Source organism: Lepidochelys kempii, chromosome 9 (genome assembly GCF_965140265.1).
Source record: "Lepidochelys kempii isolate rLepKem1 chromosome 9, rLepKem1.hap2, whole genome shotgun sequence".
Taxonomy (NCBI): Eukaryota; Metazoa; Chordata; order Testudines; family Cheloniidae; genus Lepidochelys; species Lepidochelys kempii.
The window spans coordinates 44,642,279-44,668,621 of NC_133264.1; the positions used below are offsets into that span (position 1 = coordinate 44,642,279).

General features: G+C 46.5%; 1 protein-coding gene across 7 annotated transcripts in view; it reads left to right on the top strand.

The window, feature by feature from the left end:
• Positions 1 to 11,285: 11,285 nt before the first annotated feature.
• Positions 11,286 to 26,343, top strand: part of MAP6D1 (MAP6 domain containing 1) — a 30,258-nt gene continuing 15,200 nt past the window's right edge. The window contains exons 1-4 of one of the 7 annotated variants that reach the window (XR_012160823.1): positions 11,286 to 11,937; positions 12,957 to 13,117; positions 21,017 to 21,069; positions 21,591 to 21,661. Coding sequence is in view for 3 of the 7 variants with exons in the window: in XM_073360064.1 (XP_073216165.1) it covers positions 11,414 to 11,937; positions 12,957 to 13,035 (603 nt within the window). In the remaining 4 variants the exon portion in view is untranslated. Of the gene's footprint in view, positions 11,938 to 12,956; positions 14,133 to 18,968; positions 19,449 to 21,016; positions 21,070 to 21,590; positions 21,662 to 26,343 lie in introns of those variants that run through there. The other 6 variants (XM_073360065.1, XM_073360064.1, XR_012160822.1 and 3 more) reach the window with 6 other exon arrangements.

A 26,343-nucleotide genomic window follows, 5' to 3' on the forward strand; every position in this document is an offset into this window, starting at 1 on the left:
TGCAGATGCTCAACTCTCCTAAAAACCAAGTGTCAAATTGGATACCCAAAATCAGAGGCTGCATTTGGTCCTTTTTGTGTTTAAGTTTCACCATCTGCAAGATTGGGGTTAGTAACACTTATCTACTTCCCAGGGGCTGCGTAGAGTCTGAACCATTAATGCTTGTAAAAGCCTTGTGAGATTCTCGGAGTTAAGGTAGTATGAAACTGATTTCCTCTGAGGAAGGTCTGTGATCGCTTTCATTTAGCCGATCAGCCCTTCCCTGCCTGCCTTCTGTACCTGAGGTCCTGTCACAGGAAATGAGAATTGTCCTGTATTCAAAAAATAGTCTTAAAAATTGGAGTATATGAGTCAATACTGGATTGTTAAGTGAAGAAATGGCCCAAAGTTATGACAACTCACTAGTGTAAGCAAACAACCATTCTGGCAAAGAAATCCCTCCTTCAAAATTTAGCATGTGTGTGGGTAGAGGTGCTTGTGTATGTACTCACACACAAAATCTCCTAGTATACAGTTACACCTTTAAATACTTTGAATTCAAGCTCCAAAAGGGAAGACTTATTTCCTTACTAAAATGGCTTACTTCAAATAAAAATGAAATGTAATAGTTACAGGGATGTTCGGCAGAGACACCAGACAGTGTTATGCCTAAGGAAACAATGGCAATAATTATTAAAAAGTCATGGTTAATCATGTAGGAGCACAAACTAGCTTATGTTGAACCTTGTTAAGGGGTTTTAGAAAATGTAAGTGTACACTTGCTTTTTTAAAAATCTGCCATGGCTATGACAGGTCTAAAGAGCATCCTGCTTGAAAACATGCATGTTTCTTTAATTAAATAGTTCATAAGTCATTAATACTAAAATCATAAAACAGTTTTTTGAGATATTTTCCCCCAACAATTGATGCTGCGTAGTCTGATTTGCCTTACAGTTTATATATATATATATATATATATATATATATATATATATATATATATATATATTTGCCATCTTCTAGTGATGAGGAATTGCTTCCAAATGCAGTCAACTTTTAACTCTAACGTCTTCTGGCTTCTCCTGTTCTGTGAGATACCCTTTGTGCCAATTCCAGCTGACAAACTCAGTGCTGAGCAGCAGCTCAAAGCATTGGCTGATGGTGTAGGTGCTCTCTGAGATGCACAATGTCAAAGCTGAACTCAGTGCTAGGAAGTGGCAGGCACAATGAGGACAGAGGAGATGTTAGATTCTCTCACACATTTTTCTAAGCCAGGCCTAGAAATAGGGATCAGAGCATCATTTGTAGTATGCCAGTGAAAATATATAATAAAATGGATGTCCTGTTTTCCTCATCCTCATTATAAAATCCATTTAGCAGTAGGATGACCGTATTTCCCTATGCTGAATACGGGACACATTGTAAAATTACTCGTATTCAACAGCAATCAATCAGAACTATGCAGTAGCCCCCGCAACACCCTATAAAAACTCCAGAGCCCAGCAGGGAAAGGGAGGTCTGGGGGGGGGGGGCGGCCTTGGGCATAGGCGTAGTATGACTTCTATTTGGGGGGGGGGCAGGGGCCAGCAGGGCTCAGGCCAGCTCCACAGGACAGGTCCAGGGAGGGAGTGCCACCTTCACCCCTGACTCACCTCAGGAGGCCACCCAGCTTGTCTTGGTTGTGACAGAAGGGAGGACCAACCAAAAATTATAATGCAAAGGTGTGTGTGTGCGGGGATTTCAGCTCAAAAAGTTTGAAAATAGCTCAGGGTGCAGGGAATGGGGTAGCTGGGGGCTGTGTGCGGGCAGGGGGTAACTAGGGGCTGTGTGCGGGCAGGGGGTAGCTCAGGGTGTAAGGAGCAGTCCCTGAGGGCTCTGCCAGCCCCACCCCTGCGGCTCTTAGTGGCTGCATGAGAAAAGGGGGCTGGGGGCTGAGGAGCAGCTGGCAGGAGACGAGGAAACACCATGGCTGCCTGCTCCATGGCACCAGCCAGAGGAGCAGTTGCCTTGCACTTCCCGGCTCCAGCTTCCTGCCTCCGAACCGGCCAGAGGGCAGAGAGGAGGAGAAGTGGGGAGTGTGGCGCTGCCCCCGGGATATCCCTTCATGCTCACTGCAGTTTGGGGTGGTGACATTGCCAGTGCCCCCCAACTCTGCCCATGGGCTCAGGGGGCTTCTGCCCAATGGAGAGCATTGGGGATCCAAGATTCAGCCCCGCAGCTCTGGCTTCAGACCCGCAGCGGGCGCTGGGAATCAGGGCTTCCATCCCCACCTCAGCTCTGGTTTCAGCCCTGTGGCAGGCACTGGGAACTGGGGCTTCAGCCCACACCTGGCGAGTCCAGCTTCAGCTCTGGAGCGGGTGCCGGGAATCAGGGCTTCAGTCCCCGCCCAGCTCCAGCTTCCACCCCGCAGAGGGTGCTGGGGATTGGGGTTGCAGCCCCATGGGGTGGCGCTGGGGCTCTGGGTTTTAGCATCGGTGCCCAGTGACCCCCCTGAAAGTGCTTGCAGACCTCAGTTGAGAACCCCTGCTTAAGGTTTCACATGGAGAAGGGTGACACACACCCCTAGCCCCTCACACACGGGGCTGCCTCTCGTCCTTCCTGACATGTCATCTTCCTGCCTCTTCACCCAGCCTTAGGCCACCCCATGTACTCTCACTGACAAGCCACCACCTGTTCGCACTCACTCGCCAGCCATAAACAAGACATGGCTGGGGCTGCACTGACTGACCAGCAGGGGGAGCAGAAAATATGGGACAATTTTCCTGTTTTTTAAAAAAAGGCGGGACACTTGCAATAGGGCTTAAATACGGGACTGTCCCATTAAAAACGGGACAGATGGTCACCCTATTTCGCAGGATAAAGTACTCTGTATTTGAGCCAGATCCTATTTATTTTTAAAGTCATTACACACAGAATAGTAAGTATTAGTTCTAGACCCCAGCACCAGGACATTCATTAGTAATATGCATTGTTTATATTTCAGTAAGTCAATAGCATTTGTAATTATACCTATACTGATGTAATGGGGGCCAGATTTTCAGATGTGACTAGTGATTTTGGTTGGTTCCATTTTTGGGTACCTAACTTGACATGCCTCGCAGGGACCTAATTGTTCAGTGGGAGAGTACATAACACTTCCCTCAGGCTTCTTTAAAGTGTTGTAAACTGGGTGACCAAAAATTGAAGCAATCAGAATCACTAGTCATGTCTGAAAATCTTGATCCAAGTCTCACTCTGTAGGATGAGAGACGATTGCCTCAGGGGTCAGGAAGGCATTCCTCTGTGCACATTGGCATTTTGAGGGGTGACACACAGAATATTAGACTAGATGATAGAGAGAGATAGTGTCTACCTCTATATCTGTATAGTGCCCAGCACAATCCAGCCCCAATCTTGATTACAGTCTCAAGGTGTTGTTGTAATATAAATAGTAAATAATGGATATGAGACATTCTATATCTTGGGGGAGAGCCCTGTAGCCCCCATATTCCTCATTTATATATAATTGTGATCTTGCATATAAAGCAGGCTGTGTGAGGTATCAGGAGAAAGGTTATGATCTGCTGAAAGTCATTTTTCTATATAAATATGTATATCATTAATGCATATGCAGTTATGAGAATGTGTGGTATGGTTTCAGGCTTCAGAGGGGTCGCCGTGTTAGTCTGGATCTGTAAAAGAGGCAAAGAGTCCTGTGGCACCTTATAGACTAACAGACGTATTGGAGCATGAGCTTTCTGGGTGAATACCCACTTCGTCGGATACATGTGGTATGGTTGTCACTAAAATATGCTATGGGTTTGGGAAGCACCCAGATACTAGCTCTTCAGAGACAATGCCAAGGAAAGTAATTAACACCTGGGCAGGTGTCAAACAACCCATCAACAACCATTGTCCTGCAAGAGAGCTACAATTCAATGACTCACCTGCGTAAGTCTACACTAGGGTTGCCATCCCTCCAGGATTGGCCTGGAGCCTCCTGGAATTGGCATCAGTCTCCCAGTGACTATTGAAAGCAATGTGGTCGAGTTTAGTAGGCTATTTTAAGAAAATGACATTACATCATGTTGTGGGGTGACCATATTTTCCTATGCTGAATATGGGACAACTGGTAAAATTACTTATATTCAAGCAAGTTCAATGGCAATTGTACAAAAGTTTCAAATTAACATCAAGTTGACCGAGTCCATGTTTAAAAAAAAATACTGCGTAGCTGGATACTTTTTATTTACCTTCTTACCTTTAAGGCTTTAGAGTTCACATGGGAAGGGGTGACACACTCTTGTAAACCTCTCTCACACAGTGGGGGTGACTGACCGACCCGACCCTCCATGCCCTGTGTTCTCTGCCCTCCATGCCTGGCTGGGCCCCTGGTATGGACCCGCCTCTCCTGGTACCTGTGCAGGGTCATCTGCCCCCCCCCTCCAGATTTCTGACAGGGTTCACACCAGAATGTGGCCAGCAGCAACCTTTAGGCACTCTGAGAGGGAAAGGATGGGAGCTACTTCCAGTTGCAGGGCAGGGGAAGTGGGGGAAGAGATGACCTGGCCCGTGTCTTTGCAGAGGTCATCTCTTCCGCCACCCGCACTGTTCCCATGTGGCTGGAAGCAGCTTGTCCCTTCCTGTCTTCATAATGTCAAAAGGCAGCTAACACCTCCAGGCTGCTGCTGGCCACCGGCGTAACCCAGCTGTCTCCTGGCTACACTATGGGCAGGAAGGGGTTAAGCCCTAAGGGGGCATTGTGTACCAGGGCCCAGGGAACCTGACTGCAGGGGCTTCAGGGAACCCAGCCAGACAGGTGGCTCAGCAGAGGAGGGTGCCTACAGGATGGAGCAGCCCCGCACTCCTGAGGAGCAGGACACGAGTGGAGGGGCAGGCGAAGAAGGTGCTAAGCCCCTGCCCTGGGGGCTACTGTGGAACCTGCAGGTTCAGGGCATGAACAGGCTAGAAATCGCTTCCCCCCCCCCATTCTCCCTCTCTTGGCAGAGAGGCTGTCCTACCCTGCGCCAGTGCTGTGCGGGGCTTTGGCACATGCAGGCTCGGCTCCTCCTGGCCAGCACCCCAGGCCACAGGGTCTTGGGCTTTCCCAGAGCGCCTGCCCAGCCAGAGGCAGTAGGGGAAGAAAGGAGCCTGCCGGCCAGACTGTTGGTAAGCTGAGTGCTCCCAACAGGGGCTGGTTCTCCGCACAGTGCTGGGATGGGGCATGCCCTGCCAGGGGGATATGTAGGAGCGTGAAATTTCCTGGAATAGCTTCAATCAGAGAGTTGGCAACCCTAGGCTACACCGGGAAACTGGTCAGCCCTGCCTGGGGACTCAGCAATGCCCACCAGACATGCCTGGACTTGTGTTCTCCAAGCACATGGACTAAGGGTATAAAATAGAACACAGTGGCCCCATGCTGGGCCTTTCTCCTTCCTCCACCTATGCTGCAAACAGCAAAAGCAGTCAGAACACTGAAGACTCCAACAGAGGAGACTGGCCCAGGTTTAAGGGACAAACCTGTGTAAGCGGCATCAGGATGAGCTCTACCTTGACATCTGGTGGTGAGTTGTGGCAGGTTGTGGAAAAGAACTTTAGGGGCTGATCTCATTTGCATAGGCACACCCACCCCACCTAGATGGTCACTTTGGTTGCTGTGGGATCCCCAGTTTCTCTGTTATTGGGGCAGGAAGAATAAAATGTTATTATTCTGATTATGTGAATCAAGGACAGTGGAACTGTACTTGGCTTTTTGTTATGCTGGAGGGATTCGCCATCAACTAAATAGCACTCACTAGGCAAGGGACATGGGTTCCAAAACCCAGTGAAGAGAGAGAGGCTGGGGACAGGTATTTGTGCTGGGGGCCCTAAAAACCAATTTTACTCTACTCCTCTCTGCTGTATAATATCAGAGTTAATTTTGATTTCATTAGGAGTCTGGTTACAGGCTGTTGAGCTGATTTCACTTTAGCCCAATGGTGCACCAGCACTGAGGCTTCCCCACTACAAGCTGAAATCACTGAGTGTTGTTAAGTTGTGGGGGGGCCTGAAGATATATTGGTGAGCGACTAGCAGGGTGTCTGCTGGAGCAGAACGGCTCACGGCACGGCTGGCGGAGCAGAGCAGCTCGCGGTGAAGGCTGCAGCAGACCCCCACAGAGAAAGGTGCCCCTATACCTCCCCCTCTTCCACCCGGGCTGGGACGTAAACTCTGTAGATGAACTTTTGGGTTGCTGGACTTTTGGGACTTTGGGTGACTTTTGGGTTGCTGGACTCAAGAACCAAAGGGAAAGGACACAGCCCAATCTGCTTGGCGTGGGTCTTCTGGTTCATGGTTTGTGTTACGAATCATGTTTGTGGTGTTTTCCCAACATAATGCTGCACTGTTTTCTCTCTGTTATTAAAAGGCTTTTGCTACACTCAGACTCTGTGCTTGCAAGGGGGGAAGTATTGCCTCTTAGAGGCGCCCAGGGGTGGTGGTGGTATGTATTTGTCCCAGGTCACTGGGTGGGGGCTCAAGCCAGTTTTGCATTGTGTTATTGGAATGGAACCCCTAGATACTGAACCCGGCCCTTGTTGCTGCCAACTCTGATGGGCAGAAGGGTTACTCCTGTATATTAAGGACTGCAATATCCAGTGGGGTGAGAAAAACTGTTTAACTAGATGTTGCCCAGTCTGATAGGGTTGAGAGTTTAGACTGCGTGCTTACATTTTCTTTTCTTTTGGTAACTAACTGACTTTTTGCCTATCGCTTATTGTCACTTAAAATCTATCTTTTGTAATCAATACACTTCTTTTACTGTTTATCTTTACTAGTGAGTTTGCCTGAAGTGTGCAGTAAATCTGCTCAGGTTTGCAAAGGCTGGTGTATATCCACTTTTCATTGATGAAGTGGTGAACCAGTAATAAATTTGCTTGTCTTGAGCAGTGCAAGATGGTATGTTCCTGAGGTACAAGGCTGGGAGCTGGGGGAATTTGGCTGGTGCTTTTCTCTGTGTGATTCATGAGTGGCTATGGGAGCATTCATGCAATCTAGCTGGGCGTGGGGCTCCACATGCAGTTGTGCGGAGTGATCACAGTGCCTGGAGGGGTTTGCTGCTTGTCACTAGCAAGGCATTGTGAGAGACAGCCCAGGCTGGAGAGAGTTAAGGGAGCACAGTGGTCCCACAGTCTCAGGCTATACCCTGGGGATCCTGTCACAAAATAAACTAAGGGTTTCATCTGATATGGTAAATCTTCTATTCCTAAAGTTTCACTGCACACCTATGCATCACTGATTTGACCACTTTGGATATCCACTTAGAAATAGATTATTGCTTCCTAAAATGAGGTTCCTGTCCTGTTAGCCTTTAACTATATGATTTTATAATACATCGATACTTGAACCTAGCCCTATAAGTGTCAGAATTTTACAGCCTTGTATTTGATAGTGTGGTGAACTATAATGATTGAGTATATTATTACAAAAGATTCTGTATCATAAATTGTAGCATGATATTATAGCCTGTAGCCACTTATTACATAAGATGTTAAATTCTAAAAAGACCAAATTACATCCCTGATGTAGTTTCATCAGCTTCAGTGGAGTTGAATCAGGAATGTAATTTACAGTCACTAGCAAACCCTAAATCATGTATCCTGCTGCATACAACGTATAAAATATACATTACACGTTTAGATCTGGTTCATAGGCAAGTATCAAAAATATAAAGTGCAAACAAGTTACCTGTACTATGAATTAAAAACCTATTCTTAAATATTTCACTGAAACACCTTGTAAATTAGGAAAGGATAGAAGGCAGTCCAAAGATGAAAGAAAAAAGTGGTGGGCTAATCACTATTTTATTAATTTTACTATTCTTTTCATAGTGATTCTTTTCATAGTGTAGCATGTCAGCATAGTGGTTCTTTTCATAGTGTAGCATGTCAGCAAAGACCCTGGATTAACAAGAAATGGCTCTTATTGTATGCCTAGCTATTGTTTATTCTGCATATTATTTCATGCATATTATCATAGTTATACATCATATAACAGTGTAACCACAGATTATTATAGCCAACCTAACATTGCAAGAAAGCAGTAACAGTGAAGGAGGAAGGATCAGGGCTGGATTACCCAATAGGCAGACTAAGCATGTACTTAGGGCACCAGCAAAGCACGGGGCACCAAAAAAAAAAAAAGATTTAAAAAAAAAAAATTTGATATTTGATATTTCAAAAAAAGCATTGAAGTAGTCATCATGGGAAAAATCACAACTTTGTTAGACTTCCTTACACTCCACTACACACTCTTCCCCTGTTTTTCTGTTCTCTTTTTATTACTTATCCCCACCTAAACCAGGGGGGCATCCTACTAACGTAGATCCAAATAATGTGAGGAAATCAGATCCTGTCATGTATTGCAATAAATTTATGTTTTATTATTGATATATTCTTCTGAGTTATACGTACTTGATTCGGTTTTTTTTCTTATATATATACACACACACATAAAAATAGTGTACGTTGTGTAATTTGTTTTTTTTTTAAGTTGAGATAACTGAGATAAGGAGCAGGATGAAACGTAACCAACTGAGTGGAGCATGGAAACGTAAACAGGTGGAAGAAAAGAAACAAAAAATTAGTGAAATTTTCCAAAATCTTCCAAAACTGACATCATTTTCCAAAGCAAATCCATCAGAAGTAACATCTTCTCTCAGTAGCACAAACATTGTTCCAAAACCTGTATATGTTTCAGAGACTGACCCTTCTTCTGTTGGTGAAACAAATACCATTCCAGAACATGTGGATGTGTCAGAGACTGTAACTGATCATCCTACTCCTGGTGGTAAAACAGACATTGTTCTAGAAGGTGTGGATGTCTCAGAGACTGAACCTGCTCTTGCTGTAAATAACAGGAGAAAAGATCCTATATGTGGGTTGATTTCAGTACCGATGATGTCGCTTACTGGATAGATCGTGGACCAAATGACTGTCAACACCACACTGGGCCATTTGAGAAATCACGTCAGACTTTTACCAATGGCAGGCAAACAAACAAGATATTGTCCACAAAAAATATTTTTCGGCATGAAAGCGAATGGTGAGAAATATACTCAAGAATGGCTACTGTATTCACCATCAACAGGGTCTGTGTACTGTTTTGTTTGAAAACTTCTTGCATATAAACCTTAAACATCCCGGTTTGCTGCAGATGGATTTACTGATGGGCAGAATACTGTTTTAATTGAACAACATGAAAATAGCACAACTTCACAGAGATTCAGTGTTGACATATTTAAACCAAAGACAGGGCTTTGGATTGACACAGAAATTGGAAGAACAAATTAAAGGGGAGCGTGAATACTGGCAACATGTCTTACAGCGTGTTATAGCTGTTATTCAAACATTAGCTGAACGTGGTCTGCCTTTCCGGGGATCAAATGACACATTTGGATCATTGCAGAATGGAAATTTCTTGGGATTGTTGGAGCTTGTGGCTCAGTTTGACCCATTTTTAGCAGGCCATATCTCAAAATATGGGAATGCTGCAAAGGTAACCCATCATACTTATCCAAGACAATATGTGATGAACTCATTGGTCTAATGAGTGACAAAGTTCGTTCAGCTATTGTGGACGAAATAAGTACTGCTGGGTACTTCAGTTTATCTGTCGACTCTACACCTGATCTTTCACATATTGATCAATTGAGTATTGTAGTAAGATATGTGTCTCCTACAGATGGAAAACCAGTTGAACGATTTATAACATTCCTCAATTTGAAAAGCCACACTGGTGAAGAAATGGCAAATCAAGTACTGCATTATCTGTGCCAAGTTTGCAAAATAGATTTCTCAAAGTGCAGAGGTCAATCTTATGACAACGCTGCCAACACGTCAGGGCGTTATCAAGGAACGCAGAAGAAGCTTTTAGAACAGAACAAATATGCCATATTCATACCATGTGCTGCACTCTCTCTCAATCTTGTTGGCCGCGGTGCTGTTGATTGTTGTCCGGTGGCAGTAAGTTTTTTCTCAACAGTCCAGTTACTTAATACATTTTTCTCTGCCTCAACACACCGATGGGCAGTTCTTAAAACATATTTGGGCAATGATCGTGTGTTGAAATCTCTTTCTAATGCTCACTGGGAGGCACATGCAGTGGAAACAAGTGCAATTCTGGAGTCCTACTCAAAGATTGTGGATGCATTAGAAAGTATAGCTGAAGACCAATCACAAAAGGGAGAAACTATACGAGAGGCAGAAAACATTGCGAACAAGATGCAAGGACTAGAGATTGTATTCATGTTGACCATGTGGAATGAAATTTTACAACGCTTTTACCACACAAGTCAAGCTCTCCAAGAAAAAGATTTGAAAACATGTGCAGACCTCTGTCAATCATTAGGAGACCACTTACGCACTTTGAGGAATGATTTCGAAAGATTTGAAGACATATCAAAAGATATCTTGCCTGATACTAACTACAAAGAAGCCCAGTCCCACAAGCGAATCAGGAAAAAACAAGCAAAAAAACAAGCGCAACAGAAACAGCATTGAATCCTAGAGACAAAATATCACATATCTACTTACTACGCTACAATGGATACACTTGAAGCTTATATGAAGAGGAGAGGTGAAGTGTACAAAGAAATATTAAGTAGATTTTCTTTTCTAAACGACATGGACTTATCTGACGAACAATATTCACAAGGTTCCCAAAAGCTAGTTGACTCATACCCTGTTGACTGGAACATGAACCTCTGTGGAGAAGTACGGCAGTTCCACTGTTATATGCGCGCAAAGTTTAATGAAATAGGACAAATGAAATTCAGTCACATTGATCTTCATGACACAATATTGAAAGACGGAATACAATGTGTATTTCCAAATGTAGAGCTCACACTACCTATTTTTCTAACATTGATGATTACTAACTGCTCCGCAGAATGCTCTTTTTCTCAGCTGAAAAAAACCCTCAGAGAACAAGGTGTCAGGACAGACTTGATTCACTTTCCCTATTGTGTACGGAAATGGACATGCTTCTTCGAGTCAGCTTCCATGAATTTATCCAGAATTTTGCAATCGCAAAAGCTAGAAAGAAGCTATTTTAACTTCAGCATACATGTAAATGGTTTTGTTGTTTCGAAAAATAAAATTTTGTTTTACGGGATAGTATTGTTTTTATTTGGAATTACATATGGGGGGGTCACCATAATCTTTTCAGTGCTTAGGGCCTCTAAATGTCTTAATCCGGCCCTGGACGGGGGGGGGCGCTTTGCCGAGCTCGCTGGCAGCCGCGGCGGGCAGGGATCACGTGTGCGGGCTGTCATCCCCAGCCCGGGGGTGGGGGCACTCACGGGGGCGGGAAGGGGCGGCGCTGACAGTACCCGCCGGGGTCCGCGTCTCCCCGGCCGGCTGGGAGCGCACCGCAGCGGGCGAGCCCTGCCCGCCGCCGCCGCCGCCCAGCCCGCTCCATGGCGTGGCCCTGCATCAGCCGCGTGTGCTGCCTGGCCCGCTTCTGGAGCCAGCTGGACAAGTCCGACCTCTCGGTGCCGCTCACCATCCACAGCTACTCCGACATCGAGGAGCCCGAGGAGGCGCCGAGCCCGGCGCGGGGCGGCCCCCGGCGGGGCGCGGCGGCGGCGGCGGAGGGCCGCCCCCGGGCAGGCGGCGGAGAGCCGCCGGCCGGGCCCCCCCCCTCGCAGGACAGCCTGGCCGGCAAGCGGTCGTGGAAGGGGGGGAGCCACAAGCGGGGCCCGGCGGCGCCCCCCGGCAGCCAGCCCTTCGCCGCCGAGACCCAGTACCGGCAGGACTTCCGAGCCTGGCCCCTGCAGCCGCGAGACGCCTGCCCCTGGGCCGGCGAGGGCAGGAGAGACGGGCCCCCCGCCCCGGCCAGGTCCGTGTACGTCCTGCCCGCCGGGGACAGGGACCCGCGGCCGGAGGCCAGCAGCCGGCTGGGCGGCTTCCTGCAGGGCGCTGCCAACACCACCTCCTACAGGTAAACTGGGGCGGGGCCAGTGCTCCGGGGGCTCCCCCCAGCCCCATACATCTCCCCCCCCCCACCCCGGGCAAGGGGGCTGCAGAACGGCTGGCAGGGAAACACGGGGGCGGGAGTTTCCAAACCTGGCCGGGATTTGGGTTACCGGCTTGAAACCCCTAAGAGATGCTGTTCAGAAAGGGATGATGACCCTGACAAGGTGGCTCAAAGATCGGGCACCCGGAACCTCTAGTTGCTCTTGGAAATGGGGCCCTGAAAAATCTCAGGTTTTTTTTAGTCATCTCCCATCACCTTCTTCCAGGTTATGCCAGCCCCATCAGTGCTGGTGCTGGGGGTGCAGCAGCAGCCCCTGGCTTGCGGTGGTTTCCATCCTATACAGGGTTTATAGTTTGGTTCAATGGCTCTCAGCACCCCTACTATAAAAATTGTTCCAGCACCCCTGGCCAGCCCTGTATTTATTTTGCAGTGCTAATGTGCACTGTCCTGAGGCAGTACAATATGTGTAGTACTATCAGCCATAACTGCAAGTCAAGTCACTGTATGTATTTGATTTTGCCAAAGAACAACAGGAGTAAAGAAAGCACTAGTATAAACAGCTGCAGAACTCATAATGCCAACTACAGTTGCAATACCATAAGTGCTGTACTGTAAAATACAATAGGACAGTGAGCATAACCAGGACCCATAGGTACACATCAACAAAATGGTTACACTGAACTACATTAGGATTAAGACAACAACTGTTGGAATGTTCAACCCCTGGGGCACTGCATTTACTGTGAATTTGGGGACCACAGGATGTATCCCCAAAACATTTGTGAAACATGAATGTAATTGGCATATGTCTAAAAGGTCACACAAGGTGATATTTAAGCTGTTAATGCCAGGAAAGTTCATGATTATTTAAAATTATGTCACAAACCACCTAGATTTACATGATTTTAAATTATTGATTTATTTTGTTTTATTTTCCTTTTGTCTTTCCTGCATTGTTATAAACATTTATTTACTGGAACAAGAGAGGAGACTGGCTACTTTGGAGTTCTGGTCTCTGGAGTTCTCCCTCCATGTCTATCCCTGGAGTATATGAGCCTTTAAAAATAATGTAGTTATTAAATAATGTGCCAAGTTCACTAGAATGGCTGCTGAAGAACTGTTTCATGGCCTCTAATAATCACAGGTATGGCAGTTTTTAAACATGCCTTTTAGGTATATTGATAGAGCAATTAATCTTATTATAACTGGGTAACAGGTATTTATGCATTTTTCATTATGTGTTATTTACCCACCAGACATATTGCTTTCTTTTACAACTGACTAGGTAAATATGCCATTAAATGCTTTTAAGACAAAAATATTTGAATCCCTTGGCGTGATTATAGTCCACCATGTGCATTTATATTGGTTACCTTATCACTCCATACCCTGGAGAGCTGTCACAATATAGATGTGGATATAAAAAAAAAGTCTTTAAAAACAACTGTGCAGCAGTTGACCTTGATCATGTATCTTTTCTTGCTTATTAAAAACAGCAAAAAGCCTAGCACATAATATAGAAAAAGGCCCTGCAAAATGACAACTGTTAATAGACAAAGGCAATTTGAAACAGAACAAAAAGTGCCTTAGACCAGCAAACAGTATAAAATGACGTAGGCAAGGTTGACCAATTAGAAACTCATCCATCTTCAATTTCTGTTTTTTAAATATCTTTCTGGTTATTCTATCTGACCCCAAAACCAAGGGCATAGTAAGCACTCATTACAATCACAGATTTGTGTTTCCAGTTGTCAGTGCGTTTGTACCTTTCACACCATCCTTCCATCTGACTGCTTAATTCTTGTGCAGGACCCTCAAATAACATCCTCCAAATGCAGAAAAGCTTGTACATTTTAAGACTAAGTAGGTAGTCAGGGAGCAAGGGGGATAGACCAACCTGCAAACCAAACCAGCAATATTGTAAGAAATCCATGTCTAGGTTCATGACAGCTGCAGAGATAGAGCACACTGCCCCAAAGCCACAGCCTTTTCTGGAGTAGTTGCATCAGTGTGAGGACCTATGAAATGTTTAAGCAGTTCTAGGGTTATCCACTAGAGATCAAATGGTACAAACAGACCTACCCAGTGGTGAGCTGGAGCTGGTTCGCACCGGTTCGCTAGAGGGACAACCGGTTCTAAAAGGGCTTCTAAATTTAGCAACTGGCCAAAAGTGGCGCCTTAGGTGCCGACTCCATGGGTGCTCTGGGGCTGGAGCACCCACGGGGAAAATTTGATGGGTGCAGAGCATGCACTGGCAGCTCCCCGCCCTGCCCCGCACCCAGCCCCAGCTCACCTCACCTCCGCCTCCTCCCCTGAATGTGCCGCCCTGCTCTGCTTCTCCACCCCCTCCCCAGGCTTCCCATGAATCAGCTGTTCGTGTGGGAAGCCTGGGAGGGCTGAGAAGCAAGCGGTGACTTCACGCTCAGGCCCAGGGAGGTGGAGGCGGAGTGGAGTTGAGCTGGGGTGGGGTGGAGGGAGGAGGGCCGCCCGCGCCGCAGCAGGTAACCCGGGGGGACAGAGGGGGCGCAGGGGAACTGCTCCCTGCTCCAGCTCACCTCCGCCTCCCTGGGCCTGAGCCCGAAGCTGCCACCTGCTTCTCAGCCCTCCCAGGCTTCCCATGCGAACAGCTGATTCGTGGGGGGGGGGGTGGAGAAGCAGAGCAGGACAGCGTGTTCAGGGGAGGAGGCGGAGCGGAGGTGAGGTGAGCTGGGGCTGGGCACAGAGCTATCGATGGGTGCTCTGCACCCACCAAATTTTCCCCATGGGTGCTCCAGCGCCAGAGCACCCATGGAGTCGGCGCCTAAGGCACCACTTTTGATGTGATCAGTGAGGAGGAGCGGCTGCTCCCCCCTAACTACAGGGCCCCGCCCCTAGGCGGGCGGAGGGACCTGCCGGATGCTTCCTGGAAGCTGCCCTAGGTAAGCAACGCCAGGACTCCCCACCTCGCCCCCTGGCAGGTCCCTCTGGCTCTTAGGGGCGGGGCTGACACCCACTATGGTGGCCCACGAACCCCTCCTGCCCAGTTCTGGGGGCAGTCAGGGGACAGGGGAGAGGGGTGGATGGGGCAGGGTTCTGGGGGCGGGGGGTGTCGTCAAGGAACGCAGGGGGTTAGATGGGGCAGGAGTTCCCGGGGGGCGGGGGTTGGCCACAACCCCCTCGTGGGGTGAGGAAGGAACCGGTTGTTAAGATTTTGGCAGCTCATCACTGAACCTACCCATGCACTAGCCAGCACATTAGTTTACCATTATACTCAGGGCAAACACTGCTCAGCCTCCATCTTGCTAAAATAATTGTCCCTATCTTCTCCAATTGTCATTGTGCAACAATTTATCACATTTTAAAGTTACTAGGTATAAGACATTCAGATAAAATTAAAGATAGCTACGTGCTTTCAAAGATAAATTATAGGAGTCACAGTAAATGACAGTAAGAGAGAGTGAATGGTTGCTTGACAGCAGAAAGTTTATGAGTTTGTGAATGTCTGGTTTTTAAAGCTCACAGGATTGGGCTTTGTTAGCTTGGATGGGTTAATGACTAATGTTCTAGTCTGGTTGTTATACTCTGACTGGGGCAGTGCACACCTGCCGGGAGCTCGGGTTAGGGGCTTCAGCCCCACTCCTGTTGAAGCCCTGAGCCCCAGCATGTGCACCGCGCAGAGATGAAACCCCGAGACCCCCTTCCCCGCTGGACACAAGCTCCTACCCCACCACCGCACTGCAAGGCAGAGGTCCTGAGCAGCCCCCTCCCAGTCTGGTAGGTGGAGAATGGGGCGGCAGGGGGAGGGCTTGCAAGCCTCACGTTAACTGTATAAGAGCCGCACATGGCTCGTGAGCCTCAGTTTAGCCAACCCTGGAATAGAGGAACCCCTCTGCAGTACTGCCCATCCCCTAATGCTAGGTTGTTTTCACGACCATGACTCTCCAGCCTCCTCCACCACATACTTTTTATAGTCTTTTGAAGGCACCTTGGTGGCCTTTTAACCCCTTCCCCTCTATTGTCTTCAGGGCATGGCTGGCAAGCCTCATTCCCTACTCATGACCTCCAAGATGGTCAGGTGGTCTCCTGCATTTTCTTCTTTTAGGGTGGACGATACGGTCAGGCTAGTTCATAGTTTCATGGCAGCAGACACACATCCCTCACTTGCTCCTCTATCCTGCTATAGTGGATCCACCCTCCTGCTGGCTGCTCTTACTTCATTGCCTTTTGTAGGTTATGCTCAGGGAAGCCTGCCTAGCAGTTCAGCCCAGGTTTCCTTGAGGCTACAGGAAGCCGACTACACTAGTATTTCATAGATTCACAGATACTAAGGTCAGAAGGGACCATTATGATCATCTAGTCTGACCTCCTGCACAACGCAGGCCACAGAATTTCACCCACACACTCCTGCAAAAAACCTTTCACCTATGTCTGAGCTATTGAAGTCCTCAAATCGTGGTGAAGTATGAATGGCTCTGCCGTAGCGACAGTGGGCTGAGTCAGAACAAATTCCTTGTTTCTGCTGAATGGGGAAGCAGATTGGTGACCCGGTCACTTGATGAAGACTGAACTTGTGGATTAGATGGCACTGGACCTTATCTTCCCCCAAAGAGTTCAGAAAAGGTGAGTACTTTCTGCCCAAACATAGACAATGGGAGTGAGGGGGAACTGAGGATCACTAGGCCACCCATAGAAGAGAGGAAATGATGGGAAGAGCCAAGGATTGGACGAGCCAGGGGAGAGTACAGGCCTGCGTGGGAGGGATCAAAGGAGAGCCACTGAGACCGCACAAGGAGGGGATTCTCTTTCCTGCTTGCCCAGGGGAATGGGTAGAACAGGACTTTCTTCCCAGGCTCAGGGTGGGGTTTGTCTCATCTCATATCTGAAGGATGAGCTGCTGGCCAGGGCCTCTCTCTCCTCCCCAGCTTTGAAGATGGGGATCTCTGAGCAGAATTCTTCTCTTTCATTCAGGGGCTGGGGATCTCAGACAGGAATACTCCCACTTCTCCTCCACTCAAAGAATAGGGTCCCTTTCCATAGGTCTCTTCTTTCTCCTCTTCTCCCCCCCATCCCACAGTGAACACTGTTTAGAATCATCCCCATCATAGATGCTGTAGCTCAACTCTGTACCAAACCAGGTCAAACTGAAACAGATTTCACAAGGCGAGCACAGATAGCTCTGTAAAGTGAACAAGACACAGTCAAAAAGAAAAGGAGTACTTGTGGCACCTTAGAGACTAACCAATTTATTAGAGCATGAGCTTTCATGAGCTACAGCTCACTTCATCAGATGCATATCGTGGAAACTGCAGCAGACTTTATATATACACAGAGAATATGAACCAATACCTCCTCCCACCCCACTGTCCTGCTGGTAATAGCTTATCTAAAGTGATCATCAGGTGGGCCATTTCCAGCACAAATCCAGGTTTTCTCACCCTCCACCCCCCCACACAAATTCACTCTCCTGCTGGTGATAGCCCATCCAAAGTGACAACTCTTTACACAATGTGCATGACAATCAAGTTGGGCTATTTCCTGCACAAATCCAGGTTCTCTCACATCCCCCCCACCCCCATACACACACAAACTCACTCTCCTGCTGGTAATAGCTCATCCAAACTGACCACTCTTCAAGTTTAAATCCAAGTTAAACCAGAACATCTGGGGGGGGGGGTAGGAAAAAACAAGAGGAAACAGGCTACCTTGCATAATGACTTAGCCACTCCAAGTCTCTATTTAAGCCTAAATTAATAGTATCCAATTTGCAAATGAATTCCAATTCAGCAGTTTCTCGCTGGAGTCTGGATTTGAAGTTTTTTTTGTTTTAAGATAGCGACCGCTATCCAGACTCCAACGAGAAACTGCTGAATTGGAATTCATTTGCAAATTGGATACTATTAATTTAGGCTTAAATAGAGACTTGGAGTGGCTAAGTCATTATGCAAGGTAGCCTGTTTCCTCTTGTTTTTTCCTAGCCCCCCCCCCAGATGTTCTGGTTTAACTTGGATTTAAACTTGAAGAGTGGTCAGTTTGGATGAGCTATTACCAGCAGGAGAGTGAGTTTGTGTGTGTATGGGGGTGGGGGGGATGTGAGAGAACCTGGATTTGTGCAGGAAATAGCCCAACTTGATTGTCATGCACATTGTGTAAAGAGTTGTCACTTTGGATGGGCTATCACCAGCAGGAGAGTGAATTTGTGTGGGGGGGTGGAGGGTGAGAAAACCTGGATTTGTGCTGGAAATGGCCCACCTGATGATCACTTTAGATAAGCTATTACCAGCAGGACAGTGGGGTGGGAGGAGGTATTGGTTCATATTCTTTGTGTATATATAAAGTCTGCTGCAGTTTCCACGATATGCATCTGATGAAGTGAGCTGTAGCTCACGAAAGCTTATGCTCTAATAAATTGGTTAGTCTCTAAGGTGCCACAAGTACTCCTTTTCTTTTTGCGAATACAGACTAACACGGCTGTTACTCTGAAACAAGACAAAGTCAGTAGCCAGCAACCATATTGCCATTAGAGTGACTGGCAGCTCTCAGAAGCTGGAGGCAGCTGGCTGGGCCTGCTCAGTATTGAGAGAGAAGCCCTCCCCAGGAAAGAAAAGTTGATTTGAACAGATAATATAGAAGAGTTCAGATTCAGCTTGTCTTATTCCCTGTACTCAGTGTGCCCTGCATTTTCTGGCTGGTTTATTAGTGTAAATTTTGAAATTTTAGTTATTTTTGAAGATTCTGAAACTTTGGCTTCACATTTCAATGGGACTTGTGGAATTTTCACTGTAAATTAGTTTTCATACATTTTTTCAAATACATGACAATAAACCTTCAGTAAAGATGAAATATTCTATAGTATGTTTGTGTGCACCAGGCTGATGCTACTATTTTATCTCCTGAGGAACTTCACTCGGCAAATTCTGCTTCCATGTCTCTCCCAACATTTTTAACAGCAGACTCTTACTGAGTACAGAAGGAAATTCAGCACCATACCAACACAGGCTGTATTCTTTCCCTTACAGTATGAAGCAAGTCATCCTGACCTACCATTTTGCAGAACAAATCAACCAATGGAAACAATGATCAATGGAAAGGCCCAATCCAACTCAGACTGACTTCTGTGGGAGTCTTTCCATTGACTTCAGTTGGAGCTGCATTAGGTCCCAGATGAACTCAAAATCAAATTGAACTTCCAGCATGTATTTCAAGCCAGATCAATATAAACCTCATATAAAAAGGCAGGAGTGGGAGATGCTCCAATTTTGAAAAGATCTTTGTGGCTACCACATCCTATTAGTTTTAACAGAGATAAAAGTCAGGCGGGGGTCTACTCTTTCCACAGAGGTGACTTCCAGTTTAAAGAGGGCCCTTATTGTCATGGTAAAAGTCCTTCCCCCAGTGGCATTAAATCCACATTTGACACAGTGGAGTCTTTCACACATCAGTTATTTTGTAATGTGGCATTTTGATTGCATTTTACAGGCATTTAAAACAATGTGAATTTATTGTTTAGCTCCACAGTGTCCTGCAATGACAGAGGTTAGCAGCAGGAATGATTTGGAGTTTCAGGATTCTACCCAATGTACACATTACATTAGTCAGGTACTGGACTCCCCTCATCTTTTTAGTTTGGAAGTAACTCTCTAGTTTGGGGGGGCCATGTGGGCCAGTTTATAAACTGCTGGATTAGGAATCAGGAGACCAGAGTTCTAGTCCCAGCTCTGCTGTTAACCTGCTGTATGACCTTGGGCAAGTCATTTTGCCTCTCGGTGTCTGTTCCTCATCTCATCTATTTAGATTATAAAATTTTTGGAGCAGGGATTGCCTCCATGTAAGTATAGTAATGAGCACATGGAACCTCTTGGTGATACTGGAAGACAAATAATCATCCACAGAAATCATGGGAACTAAATGTTCCATCATCCTGAGTTGGTACTTATCCACAAACTAGCATCACAGAGAAGACTTGTGCATGAGAGGGCAGGGCTGTGTGGGATCCCAGTATCAGCATGTACTGTTGCCTGTGTAAAGTGACCAGCACTGAGCAGGAACTGCCTTTTAATTTTTATCTTGGGAGAAAACAGAAATTATATGCAGAGAAGTAGAGTAATGAAAGGCTAAGCCTGATGCACTAATCACACATACATCAGGAATGTCCGGGTTAAAGGCTCCTCAGGTATCTGAACCTCTGCCTTCTTGTGTGGGAGTATTTAGAGTATTCTGTCACTGCACGGTCACACAGAACAGAGCAACGTGACAAGCTCTTCAGCAAATGGGATGGAACAGAATGAAGAGGAAGGGGTTCTCTGTATCTATGGATGCATGAGGGTAGTATATTGTTTTACTGACTATGCTATTCCCCTGCATTTGAATACTGCTCCTGCAGTACTGTGTAAACAAGGTGAATTATGGGGGCTGTTTCATGTTAAATAGAACATTTTCTTTTAAGTGGAAAAACACACACCACATGATCAAGACAGATACCTGAGAGGCAGCATTAATGTAGCGGGGGTGGTGGTGGTGGTGGTGTGGATTTCAGCCTGATCCAGCAAGACACGTAAGCGTATGAATAGTCCCATTATAATCAATGTTTAAAGTTACCTTTACTTGCTTAAGTCCTCTGCTGGATGGGGCCATTAATACTGAAGCCCTCACTTTCATGCTATTAAAGATGCAAGCTTTCAGGTGCTCTGTTGCAAAGGTTCTCAGACTGTGATCTGGAAAACCTTCCCAGCAGTCTAGGTGCACAGGATTTCAGATCACAGCAAGGTGGTGGGAGGGCAGATGGCCACAAGAGGCTCTTTCTGTTATGAAATGGTCTGCAGCGTGGAAAGGTTGGAGAACTGGATCCTGTTGCATGCTGTTGGGAGGAACAGATCCCTTCTCCCCACTCTACGCCCAAAACTATGGGCTGGATTAGCCAAGGGGGATAAAAGAACCATTACAGAAACCAAACGGCCAGGGTCACCTATCCACAGAGTCCTTCCACATAATCCACTGAGAAAGGTAATGTAGCTTCCCAGCAGCTAAATTCACATGCTGAACCACACCTTCTTTGTGCATCCAACAGTGATTTCAAGGAAACTACCTGGTAACCTATGGGATGATGCTGTTATGATAAAGGTAATCCTTCCCTTTCTCTGCTGCTTCTCCTCTTCTAGCTATCTAGATAACTTACTTACATGGCTCCAACTACCATAGTATCTGACTGGCTCACAATACCCCTGTGAAAATGCTCAGATAGTACAGCTATGAGTGCAGTATAAGAACCTATATGGAATAGATAGGGAAGTGCTATTATCCCCATTTTACAGATGGGAACCGAGACAAAGAGAGGCTAAGTGACACAACCAAGGTCACAAAGGATGTCTGTGACTGCACAGGAACTTGAACTCAGGTCTCCTGAGTGCTAGGCTAGTGCCCCAATCACTGGACCATCCTTCCTCTGTTACCATCTACTTTTCTGCTCCCCCCACTATCGTCTTTCTCTGCTATTCCTTTTCCTTCTCTCCCTTCACCTCTCCTTCTCCCCACCTCCTATATCGCTCCTCCTTTCTCTCTAGCCAACCTCCCTTCCTTAGGGTTAGATTTCTTTGAAGATTGCAGCACTATGCTACAAGAAGGCACCATTATATTTCTTACAGGAGCTGGACTGGCATTCTATCCAGAAGAGGGCAGCGTTTAAGATGCTATCCAGAATTCCAGCATATTATAGGTGGGTTTGCTACCACCGCCTATTATTAAGGTTGTCTGATACCTCCCATTATAAGACACTGTTTTCACTTTGCCAGAGTTTAACCATTTGGGCTGAAATTTTCCATGCTGGGTTTCTGCCTCTGATTTTATTTTTTTTTTTAACGTGTTAGCCAAACTGGTTCCACCATTTCTGAGAATGAGGCTAGGGGCAAACACATTGTTTTTTCAATGTTACAAACATTCTGGCAACCTTTTCTTTGGAAAGTGCTAATGCCCCAATGCTTTGGAACAGGGACTTGAAATTAGGCAGGGAGATGGTCTTTTTTTTTTTTTGGTCAGGGATGTGCTTTTTGCCAACCCTGTGAAAATCTGCCCACATTTGGCTAAATTGTAAGCCTCTGAAAAACTGAAGTTCACACATGCTTAGAAGAGAATTGCTAGAGTTTAGCAGCTGAAATCTCTGAAGATTCTGTCCTCACTGAACATGCTTCAGCCTCTCACAGCTCCTAGGTGTGATCAGACTGCACATAGACTATCCCCATAGAGTAACTGAGCATGCTCCAGCCTAGGGCTGGAGGGGCAAAGACAGACTTTCACTGCAATAGTTGCTCCTGTTTGCTCCAGGCTGGGGTGGGACTGGGAATTGGAAGTGAGAGCAGGGAGCTTGATCCCCCATGCTGTCATTAACCCCCAGCTGACATCATAGCAGTGTGGAGGAGGAAGCTGTCAGAGTTACATGCAGAGAGGAGAGAAGCTAAAGCTAGGTAGTTGCAAGGTGGACTGGGGGAGTAGATTGGGACAAGGAGCCTGGGAGCAGAGACTGGGATTGGAGGCTGGCACGGCGGGTGGGGTGGAGACTGGGACTGGGAGTCAGGCGGCTAAGTCCGACAGGCTGGTTGAGCAGACTAGATCTGGGAGCAGGGGAGGGGAAGACTGGGACTGGCAGTGCAAGAAGACTGAGAACCAGTGGGGCAGAAGGGCTAGGAATCAGATCTGACAAGGAACTGGGATGTAGGGGAAGATCTGGGATTATCTGGACAAAGAAACTGGGACAAGGTGCTGAGAGAAATGTCAACACTGAGATTGGTTGAGAGCCTCGGGAATGAACGGAGATGGGGAGCAAGCGAGAGTAAGCAAGCGAGAGAAAGAGAGAGAGAGAGATCAGGGAGCAGAGGAAGGAACTTGGATTGGCTTGGTAAAGAGACTGGGGATGAGACAGGAGTTGGGCTGCAGGGACCTGGGAACAGCTAGGCAACAAGATTGGGAGCACGAGATGGGGGGAGCTTGAGAGTGACTAGGATGGGAAGTCTGGAGGGTTGAGACTATAACTTACTGAACAAGGAGCCTGGGACTGGCTAGGTGAGGAGAAAGGGACTGGGACAAGGAGCCCGTGGTGGGGTAGAGACAGGACTGGGGTAGATTGGAGGAGATGGGGTGAAGCTTAGGGAGCATGGGCAGAAGAATCTGTGCCTGCTAGAGCACATTCCCATCCCCAGGCATTGCCTGGGAAAGGAACCCAAGCCAACATCTGTGAAACCCAGTGGCAAAGTGTCTGACCCCCTCTAATGCTGGTCCACATAGAAGATAACCTACTATTGCTATCAGTTATTCTATTAGCCCCAGAAGCAGAGGTAAGTGCGGTTGATATGAAGGTTCCAAGCCTGCTGATGAACTGAGTATCATCAATATGTTGCCACATGATGAAATTTGTTTTTCAGTTTGCCTTTTTAAAAACCTAGCAAATTACACAAAAAACCCCCGTGTTAAAAGAACATTACTAAGGCTGCAAAGACATACACTCAAAAGTTAGGAAATGCCAAAATTAAGGTAGTCCATGAAACCTTAATTTGGCCCCGCTTGTGCATACGCATTCTGATACAGTTGACTAAGTACATTGTCACATACTGTTTTGTTCATAGGATCCCTGCCTCTTTCAGTGCACCGGAAGGACCTGTTTTGGGGATGCATCAGGGTTGTGTAGTGAAGTGGACAGTTGTCTGTAGGACCCCTGCCACATTTGTTGCAACAGTTGGAAGGTATACACTGAGTGAGACGGGATTTCAGAAAGAGAAAAGAGGGTCTCGTGGCTTAGGCAATTGAATGATGATGCCGTGGAGAACTGAATTCTTTCCCTGCTTCTGCCACAGAATTTCTATGTGATGTTGGGCAAGTCACTTAAACCAAACTTTTCATAAGTGGTCACTAATTGTGTGTTCCTCATTTTCTGGATGCCTGACTTGAAACCCTGAGGACTGATTTGTGGAAGTTCTGAGCACTCAGAGATGCAACTGAAATAACGGAGCTCTGCTTTGAACATATGAAGGGCTATATAATACTCTGAAAAATCACATCCTAGATGTCACAGATTGGGCACTCAAAATTCGTGGACACTTTTAATCTCTGTGCCTCAGTTCACCATCTGTAAAATGGGGATAATCACCCCTCACCTCACAGGGGTGTTTTTAAAATGTGGCCTGGTGCCACACACTGAACAATGAGGCAAAAACAAAATACTGAATAGCTGTTCATTAAGTGAGCACCATTAAGTGAGCATCCATCTTGTGCACTGAATGAGGCTGGGTCCTGGGATTTATGTAATTAAAGACTGTATCATAATGTGTACACACAAGGGGTTGCACATGCAACCTTAATTCTGGCATTTCCTGTCAGAATTTAATGCCAGAAGGGACCACCTACTTACCTAGCCCAGGGGTAGTCAATTATTTTTTGTCAAGGTCCATATTTCTTGGTCAAGGTACAGTCAAGGTCCAGACTCCAGAGAAAAATAATAAAAAACAATAATAAGTAAAAAGATTTTGGGGTCCATTCAAAAGCACCTGGCGGTCCAGATTTGGCCCACGGTCCGCCTGTTGACTACCCGACCTCCTGTATATCACAGGCAACCCACACCCAGCAGCTGCACATTAAACCCAACAGCCAAAATTAGACTGAAGTGTTATGGCCCACAGGAGACTAGACTATTATGTGCCCTAGGGAGAGAACAGGAGGGACCGAGGTGCATCAGTGCCTGAGCCCCCCACAAAGGCAGGGAAGTGATTAAGTGAGCTATAGCTAGATAATCCTGGCAAATGACCTGCACTCCATGCTGCAGAAGGGGGCAAAAAAACCCCTAAGGTCACTGCCAATCTGACCTAGGGAAATATTCCTGGTCAAGCCCACACAGGATGATCAGTTAGACCCTGACTATGTGAGCAAGAGCCAGCCAAACACCTGAGAGAGCGAATGCTTGATACCACTTCAGAGTACTGGCTCTCTCCGCCCAATGTCCCATCTCCAGCCTGATGCTTCAGAGGAAGATTTAAAAACCACTTCCTGGATATATAGCGTGTGGTGGGAGGGACATCCCTTTCTGACTTGGGCAAACGGCCAGCTAAAACCCTGAAGCATGAGCTTTTAGGAACATAAGACAAACCAGAAATGAGCCCTAGGCTGCTGAGCCCCACCCCCACAAGCAACTTTGTCATACAATCCCACTCAAACTTTTGAGTGTTCAACTTTGCAATCTTAATAATGTTCTTTTAACATAGGTTTTGTGTATGTAATTAATAGAGATTTTGGCAAGTCCCTTAGAATTTTACATATATTTGAATTAGCCTTGATAGGAGGCCATGTTAGCAAGTCCATAGTTTAGGAGTGCTCCTGGATTCCAGCAGCATCATGGAGTAACACTTTCTGTCATCACCAATGGGCTAGGAGACCGCGTCCAGTCCTGACAGACAACAACCTGACCTCAGTTATACATGCCTTTGTCCACCTCCTGTCTGTACTGTAGCAATGCAGTGTATCTGGAGTGAAACCATCAGCCTTTAGGAAATGCTAACTAGTACAGAATGTTGCAGCACGTCTCCTAAGCAACACAGGCTACTGCCAGCACATCAGTCCCATCCTCTGCTCTCTATACTGGCTTCCCACAGAGCGGAAGATCTCGGTCCTTATCTTCAAGATGCTCAATGGCCTGAAGCCAGCATATCAAAAAGACTGCCTGAGCTCCAGGGTGAAGACCATGGTTGCACCTGTGCTGCTCAGGCACGATGGAATTTCCTATTTTGACCATAAGGGCAAAATTCATCTGAGCAGAAGACAGAGCTCTCTTGGGGACCAGTCTGAAACTGTGGAATGAACTTCCCTCACCAGAAACGAAGGATCATCACAGACCTCGCCATCTTCCACTCCAAGTGCAAGGCGCACTTCTTTAACCTGCTGTTGCTATATAAACACAGACCAGTGTATATATTTAAAAAACAAATGCCTACACAATTCTTCCTCTGGGGAGAAGATGAGAGAATGAACCACAGGTTGCAGGTGTTAATCATGTCACTTAATGCTCTACTGGAAGGTGTTCAGATATTACATCGATGAAGCAGTGTAAGATCCTATGCAGAAGAGACCAGACATATTGTAACTATTTGAGTGTCACATTCTCCCATCTGGTGTGATCTTTTCTCTTTATTTTTTAGTTGAGCAATGCTAATTTTAATGCAACATTTGTGAATGACACTGGTAAATTATTCATGCCAAGAAACCAGTGAAACAAGAACAGTGTACCTGGCATACTACTGAAAACAAATGTAAACTGTGAATAGTGTGATAGGAATGTAATGTGTCAAATCTACGCTTCAGATGCTAAAGAAAAGCAAAGTTAAAAAAGAGACAACCCCAACATTACAATAATAGAATCCA